This window comes from Hydra vulgaris, chromosome 09 (genome assembly GCF_038396675.1).
Source record: "Hydra vulgaris chromosome 09, alternate assembly HydraT2T_AEP".
Lineage (NCBI taxonomy): Eukaryota > Metazoa > Cnidaria > Hydrozoa > Anthoathecata > Hydridae > Hydra > Hydra vulgaris.
Window position 1 is genome coordinate 58,292,501 of NC_088928.1, and position 8,650 is coordinate 58,301,150.

General features: G+C 25.2%; 1 protein-coding gene across 2 annotated transcripts in view; it reads right to left on the reverse strand.

Annotated features, from left to right (window-relative positions):
• The window catches only part of LOC101237132 (AT-rich interactive domain-containing protein 4B), a 42,882-nt gene that overhangs the window by 33,209 nt on the left and 1,023 nt on the right, over positions 1 to 8,650 (reverse strand). The window contains exons 2-4 of one of the 2 annotated variants that reach the window (XM_065806164.1): positions 2,558 to 2,668; positions 2,413 to 2,484; positions 566 to 634 (exon numbers count right to left, since the gene is read on the reverse strand). Coding sequence is in view for 1 of the 2 variants with exons in the window: in XM_065806163.1 (XP_065662235.1) it covers positions 566 to 634; positions 2,558 to 2,668 (180 nt within the window). In the remaining variant the exon portion in view is untranslated. The remainder of the gene's footprint in view (positions 1 to 565; positions 635 to 2,412; positions 2,485 to 2,557; positions 2,669 to 8,650) is intronic. The other variant, XM_065806163.1, reaches the window with a different exon arrangement.

Here is an 8,650-nt window from a genome sequence, read left to right on the forward strand (position 1 = left end):
CCATAAAGTTTATTATAAAGTGTATTGTAAATTAAACTTGTTTATTTATAATATTTTGGGTACAGCTGTAATAGTAACAAGTAATATTCTAGATTAATCATATATAAATTTTTATATAATTGTTATACATAAAAAGTTTTTTAACACAACAGAAGCAATGAGAAAACAATTATAAAAATATATATTTGTTAATATTTGTTTATTATTCACAGACCAAGGAGTCTCTAAACAATTAAAAAAAAATTATGTTTAGTTATTTTAATTTCAGAAAATAGATCAGGTTAACAACTAAAGAAAGGTTTTTAAAACTAAAACTTAGTATATTTAAAGAAAGGATTTAGCAGAAAACACACAAAGCATTAAATCAAAATAATTCCAAGAATAATTTAAATAAGAAATAGTCAGATTAAAATAAACTTGTTAACTAAGAAGAAAAAACTAAATTGTTTATTAATTTTAAAGAAACTTTGTAATGACTAATCAAGAAATAACTTCTTTATATCAAATCACAATAGATTTGAATTAAAAAAACTAAATAACATAAAGCATGATTAAATATACACACCTTTAAAGGACCATCAATTGCATCATCATGAACAACTGCTGAACTGGATATAACATCTTTAAACTGAACCTAAAAATGAGAACTTTTTTTGCCAATGTTGTGTGATGAATTAATGTTAATTTTAATATATTCAGTGAGATGTTCAGAAATTCTTAAAATAAAATACTCTGAAATTGCATGTTGCACTTTATACTTAAAATATTTTTACTATATTTCCGTTTCTCTTTCTTAATTAAAAAGCTATAGCAACTTGTGAATGTAATGTAGAAGACATTATAGAAGACGAACTAGATATAATCTAATCCAGTCTAAATGAACTTTATGTGGTCTACTATTAAAAAATTCATATCAATTCTTTATTACATCTACTTTTTACAAATAAGGAATCTTCTTTAATTAATGTGTCCTTTAATACCAAGAATACAGTATGTATGGTGTTTAATCTAACTCAAAAATCAAAAACTTTATCAAACTTTTTCCCAGAATTATGCGTAACAGGCTGTAAAATTGCTTTTGCTGAATCCTTTAAATACCTTTGCTGTATAATTAAAAATGACCTAACCTAACTCATTTTTGCTCTACCAGAGTAAAGGTTAAATTGTTTAAATCATTTTCTTTTTCTTTCTTTTAACTTCACGTAGATAAAAATCATAGCTTCATTATTACAACTATTTTAAATATTTTTATAAAAAAGTATAAATAATTGATTGCCTTGCCTATATTTGAAAATTGTAACATTTCCTAATATATTTATATATATTATATTATATTATAATATATTATATATATTTATATTATAATTTAAAAAAAACTTTTACTTAGTTTTAGAATAAAAATTTTTATTTAAATTTTCAATAAAAAGTAACACACTAATAGTAAAAGACTTACATTTAATTTGAAAATTTAATTTTAATTAATAACACAACTTATAAAAAATTGTTTTTAATTAGATTAACTTTATACTTTTTTTCATAAAAAGTGTAAAACTTTTAAATGAACTTTTTACACTTAAGTTTACCCCCAACTCAATCAAAAGGTTTAAATTAACTATGAAACAAAAATCAAATAAAATTTTTTATTTGAATTGGTAGTAGATTATGCATGTGTTTGTCTAAAAGATCTGGGGAAAAAAATTTAATGATCAGTGCTGTTAGTGCTGTTTATAAAAACATGGAAGCAATTATCTTTAATGAGATTTAACTTAATGAGATTTAACTTGTATTAGAACTAAAATAAAATGGCAAAGTTTTTTTAATTTTTTGCTCTTGATAAATCACTTAAATTAAAGATTTTGATTTTGCTGCCTAACAAACCCAAGTTTCTTTATCAACTTGATGTTTAGAATGTTTTGGGATAATGGAATCTGACATACGAATTCTAATTTCAAATCATGATACCAATGACTTTCTTTGAAATCATTGAAAAAAAGCAAAAAAAACAGAGAAGATATACAGCATAAAAATTAGTAATGAAAGCATAAAACTTAGAAGAAACTTTTTTATACTTTTCTTTCTGTAGAAAGATAAAACTGATATGAGAATTTAAAAAGAGCAAACTCAAAGTTTTAAATTTTTAAAAAAACTTTAAACCTCATAATATCAATTTACCACTATACAACACCACATTCAGTATCAAATGTTTATTGTAAACTTTTAAAAAAAAGAAAACAATTTTTATACTTTGAAATCCCCACATTTGCTCTTAAAAATAATTATTAAAAAAACTTTTTAAATTGATATACCTTATAAAACACCAATTTAAAAATTATTTACAATAAATACAGAGGTCGGCTTTGTCAAGACTTTGCAGCTTTTAATATATAAACACATTAACATATAAAGACCGACCTTGAGTGCTTGTAGCTCAGCTTTATACTTGGCAGTGCCGAGTACCAACCTGGATTCACAAGACTGCTATAACTTTAAAAAAATTATTCTACTGTAAATTTAGTGATAGCAAAATGCTATGAGATGGAAAATTCTAAAAACTTACTTTGCATTTTACATTTTTTTTTAATGATTTGATAGTAGCTTCACAAAAAGCACCTTTAAATTTGGCACTCACTGGAGTACCAACTTCCAAGAATGCTGGAACATCATTTGCCTTAAAAAAATTTGATTGTAAATGTAAATTAAAAACACATATTTTGAAAATAATTGTAGATGGTTAAAATAAACATAAAAAAGCATACTAATGCATGTTTAAAAAAACTAAAGTTTTATTTAAAAATTTAAAAATCTCCATCAAGGAAAATTAACTAAAAAATTCATAATAAGAATCTCATAATTATAAAAATTAAGCCCTCATAGCTAGAAAAAGTAAGGTCAGCAAAACTTTTTTTTTGACAACTACAAACTATTTTGGGTTGGCATCAAGTTGGTACAAAGTTTTTAACACAATGGTTTACCATGACAACATAGAAACGAGGTCAGCAAAAAATTACTGACCCTAATTCTGAGGGCTGTAAAAATAAGGGCTAATTGCTTTTTTGAATAAAGGAGCAGTATTTGGAATATTGATCAAATTTAAACTTAAAACAATTTCATATAGGTAATAATATATATTAAATATATAAACAACTTGAAAGTGAAAAATAAATGTAGTTAATAAAAGTTTTTTCAAGTCTTAAATATAAGTGAATAAATCATTTTTAAGAGCAATAGTCTGCATTTATCAAAAAATTATAGAACTTGCAAATATATCAATTATTATTGCAAGGCCATTTTTGAATATTAAATTTAAGCAAAAATTACTTGGTGCTTAGAATGCTTCAACCGATCGTTAACTAATAAAATAAATAAAAATCTTATCTATATTTTTGAATTTTAAAAACAATATTTTAAGTCCTTTATAATGTAATTTTCTTTTGACACTTTCGAAAAAACTTGTTGAAAATATACTTTTTAAAAGTGAGTGGATTTTTAAAGATTAGATTAAATTTTTTTTAAAAACCTGTAAAATATATTTAAAATTTTTTTCAAAACTAAATTTGGATAATCAATTGTTTTCAAATTTTACCAATATTGAAAATAATTTTTGGTATATTTGATATTTGTAAAAACTGTCATATTAAAGATATATTTATTATATATGACAACTTAATAAAAATTGGTGTATTAAAAATATATAAAATTGTTTATTGACAGTATCATATTTGACCAAAAAATTATTTTTAACCATATACACAATAGAGCTTCTCTTTATTGTGCTCGACAACACTCTACTCTTGATTCCATTCTCTGTCCCTACAAATTTCTTACTCGTTCCTGTATGGAATACTGTTGTCACACTTGGGTTGGTTCTTTTAATGATACTGTTTACATTGTATACAAAGTCAAAAAATATAGGGCAAATGTTGTTAAACCTGCTTTATATGCTAGGTTTGAGCCTCTCTTTCATTGCCGTAAGGTAGCATCTCTAGTCTTATCTGTTTGAAATTTTATGCCAGCACACGAAAAAGGGTTGGCCAGAAGGTCATTTTTAGGATGGCGTGCGTGATTTTAAAAATTTATATTTGCTATTTAAATTAAAATAAAAACAGAAAAAGAACAAATTCTAAATTAAGGAATAAATTTTAAATGAAGGAAAAAAAGCCGACAAGATAAACATTTCATTTAACGTTGTGACTAGTGCAATGGTACTGTTGCTTTAATTTTTTAATCTTAAAGTCACGGTAGTAAAGTTTGATCGGTTTATTTCAAGTCATGGCTGCAAATATTATTGGTTGATTTTGAAAGTTTTATTTGTACAAATTTTAAAAGAATTGAAATTTAAAATCGAACATTTAGTATTGTGGTATCTCTTTGGTTCATCATCCACGGCAATCCAGGAACCTCCACATAGAAAAATTTGTTTAAAAGTTTTTTTTAATGTTTTTTAATTATTTTTTATTGAAAGTTATTATTATTGTTGAATATTGAAAGTTACATTCATTTTTATCGGCCAGTAAATTAAAAATTAACAACAGTAATAATAAAGGATAAAATAAAAACTTTAATCAAGTATATAAAAAGTAATCATTGATTTTACTGTGAAATGAAAATAAAGATGTGTAAAAAATGAAAAATAAAGCTTATGTTATATAAAATATGCGCCAACCAAGCGAATTAAAAGTAGCTTATCGTAACAATCAAAATATTTTAATTTAAAGTATCTTAGTCTAAAATATTTTATATATTACAAGATTCCAACAAAGTTTTATTACACCTATCTCCCCCCTTCCCCCCATACACAGACACTTTATGCCAAACTAGGATTGGTAAAACAGTTTGTAAAAGACTTAGATTTTGGAGAAGCTTTAAATGAAATTTGTCTGTTTCTAAATCAAAGGATTTTCTGAGGCAAAAGAAAGAAAAAGATCAAAGGTGGCATATCCAAAAGACCTCAAATAAAAACAATGTTGAAGTCATATCAAAAACAATGGGATTATGCTATGATAGGAGAGTATACATGGTCTTTAGTAAAAAAAAAATAATGAATGTATGTACACAAGAAAATCGCAATTGCCTAAGCACTTCTAACCTTGAGGAAAGAGTTCATAATAAAGAATTGTATTGTTTCTTTTTGTTTTTACTAACATCCTACTTCCTAAATACCTTTCAGTATATAAAAAAGCGCTATATAATTATCCTTACAATATTAAATAGATTGATACAACATACTGACTTGACAACATACAACTACTGACTGACAGAAAATTTTCATATATAAAGAAAATATGAAATTACGCATAAATAAAAAACTATCTGTGTTATGTCAAAACAAATGTGATTTTTGAATTCAGTGGCATAAAAAGTACATAAATAAACATTGAAAAATCTAACTGCACAAGACCTTCATTATATTGTGTAATCATTTTTCACTCCATTTACAAAGCTTTTTAAGTCCTGTTGTAACATGTTTATCTTAGATACTAAAGAAATAATTTACTCAATTGTTTCAAATATATAAGATCTGATTTAATTGTTGTAATTAATGTTTCATCTTTTTTTTTTTATCTTCTTATCGATATTAGTTTTGTTTATATATTGGTATATTAATATAGGATACTTTTTGAGTTTTCAATCTGATTGTAGATTTTATGGATTTTTTTGTAATGTTTTTGTATCAATTAAATTTTTAACAAAATTAATTAAATATTAATTAATTTTGTATTAAATTAATTTTTGTTTTCCTTTATAAGCTTGAGAAGTCATCTACCCTTCATCTTGTGGATTAACTCTTACTTCTGATCTTTCTTGGAAACTGTTGTAAAATTAGCATCTGCTAAGGTTGCATCTCTTTATCGAGCTCAAAACTTTCTTACTCCATATTCTATTCTCTATCTCTACAAATCTCAAATCCGCCCTTGTATGTAATACTGTTGCCATATCTGGGGCCAATCTTCTAATGATGCCCTTTCTCTTTTAGACAACATGAAAAAACAGTTAGACCTGTTCTTGCAGCCAACCTCCAACCATTATCACATCATCATAATGTTGCTTCTCTTTCTCTTTTCTACAAATACCATAATAGGCACTGCTCTAAAGAGCTAGCGCCTCTTGTGCCATCTACTAAAATTCATTCTTATGTTATTCGCCATTCAATTAAGTCTCATCCTTTTTCTGTAACTGTTCCTAAGTGCTCCAAAAACTCTTATTCTTCCAGTTTTTTTCCTCCAACATCAGTTCTTTGGAATTCATTCCCTTCATCTCGCTTCCCTGATTCATATAATTCACAATCTTTTAAGTCTTCTGTCAATCATTATCTTGCTTTATAAACTTAATCTTTCCTTTTCCAGTAATTTTCAACTCTAATAGTGATTGCTTGCAACCTTGTTGGAAGCCAAGATGTTAAAAAAAAAAAGCTTGTGGTTAAAAATATGGAGTTTCTACATATCTTTTTTGACTTAAATAATCATCACATGAAAAGACAAGGTTCTAGATAATATTTTTAACATCATAAATATATCATAACTTTCAGTTTTAGAATGTTTTTCTGCTGTTATTGTTTATATTAATAAATTGTACAATGTTTGCAGCATTTTTGCTTTATAATTATAAAATTTTATTTTAAACTTTTATATAAAACTGTTTGATTTTTAATTTTATTTGTTAATTCCAAAATTATTAATAAAATTCTAAAAAAATAAAATACAGATAAAAACTTAAAATTCTCATGTAATGTAATTTTTTTGTTTTTTTAATATTCTCCTTTAACTTTATTCTTTTCCTTTTGAGAAATATATACAAAGTACCATATCATAATTATAAAAACATTTAGTGTAACACTTGCTTGTCTTAAGATTTTTCAACAGCTTTTTCTGGTTAATGTTAACACAGTATTTATTTATATCAATATAATTGTGTTACACATATATATAAGATACACATATTTTTTTACAATCAATTATCTTACAATTGTATTTAATAATAACAATAATAAGTAATAATAGCAATAATAATTGAAGCTGTTTTCTTGAGAGTCTCAAGAAAGAATCATTTATAAGAATCAATTATAGATGTTAGATTTTAACAGCTGTTTTGTGCAAAACTAAAATTTAAGTTTATTTATTAAAATCAATCACTGAATTAGCATTGACAACTTCACTGCCGAAATGATTCCAATTTTCAACTATATGGTTCGTGAAGAAATGATGCCTTGGCAAAAATTTTCGAACATACTGCCATCTCAAACATTGTGTCCTCTAGTAAGCCTACCCAATATTTCTGGTTCAAGATGCGAATTGATAGTATCATATTTGTTTATGACTTTGTACATTTAGATAAGATCACCGCTTTCGTTGAACTTTTTCAATTAAGTTGATATCTTTAATAAAATATGGGTTCCATATTTGAAAAGCATATTCCAAGTGTTGCCAAATGAGTGACGTATATAACAATTTCGTTGATGTTTTATCTGGATAGAGAATTGCGTGTTTTAACATACCTAATTTTTGATTCGCCTTACCATTTTTTCAATGTGATTTTCCCGTTTTAAATTGTCTGAAACATCAACACCAAGGTCTCTTTCCAATGACATTACTATTAGGTCATGTTGAATGATTTTTGTTTCTGTGGCATTATATTTTTAAAGTATACTATTTGATAGGGTAAAGTTATAGCAAAAAGTAAAAATGTTGAGACTATTAGTGTTTTTATTTTCTTTAAATTGAAATATCGGCTTACTCACATTTTGTAAAAAATAAAATTCATCAAAAATAATCGAAAAACAACTGTGCTTTTTCTGTTTTCCAATAAATATAGAGTTAAAATGCTTTGACTTCATTATAATTATGCAGCTGCTTATGTAACTAACTACAGTACAATTCATATATTCACATAAAAGCTCATTTTTGCCAGCAAACACTTGTTATTGTTTGATCTAATCACCTGCACATCAAATTAGTTTTCATTATTTGGATGTGCCTTAGTTTTATTATTTGAAAGTTATTTCATTAGGTTTGTTAGACAAACAGTTGCTTAGTACTTACAGTACTAAGCATCTTTTGGTTTAGGTGGTTTGAAGTTTGCATATAATACTACTAGTTATCTTTAACAAAAATAAATAATAACATTATTGATAAAATCAATGAATCTAATTTCAATTCAATGGTTAAATTGTATGTCAAAGTAAATTGTAAGTAGACTAAAAATCTCAACAAAGATGCTCATGTGAGTTTAAGTATAACAACATCTTCAAAAGCAAAGCAAAAAGTAAATGTTAACTTGGCACAGTATGTTAGACAAGATGACACAAAAAACAATTAATATTGTTCTGTTAAATTATTAACAAAGTAAATTGTTATTAATGATAATAAATGATATTGTTAAATATACAATGTTAAAACTTGTTTTTTTTTGTTTGTTTTTTTTATACAAATTTACAAAGTTTAAACACCTCTTAACTTATTTAATAGTGTGTGTGTTAGCATTTATTTTAATCTATATAAATCTCAGCTAGTGTAAAACACTGTTATATTTAACTGTATCTGGTAATAAATAGAAAAAGTTGCAAACAAACATGAGCATGGTTGCAAACTTTTACTTCTTCTAATTTGGGTATTTGTCAAAGCAAGACTAAAATAAGAGCCAACTTAGAAAAACC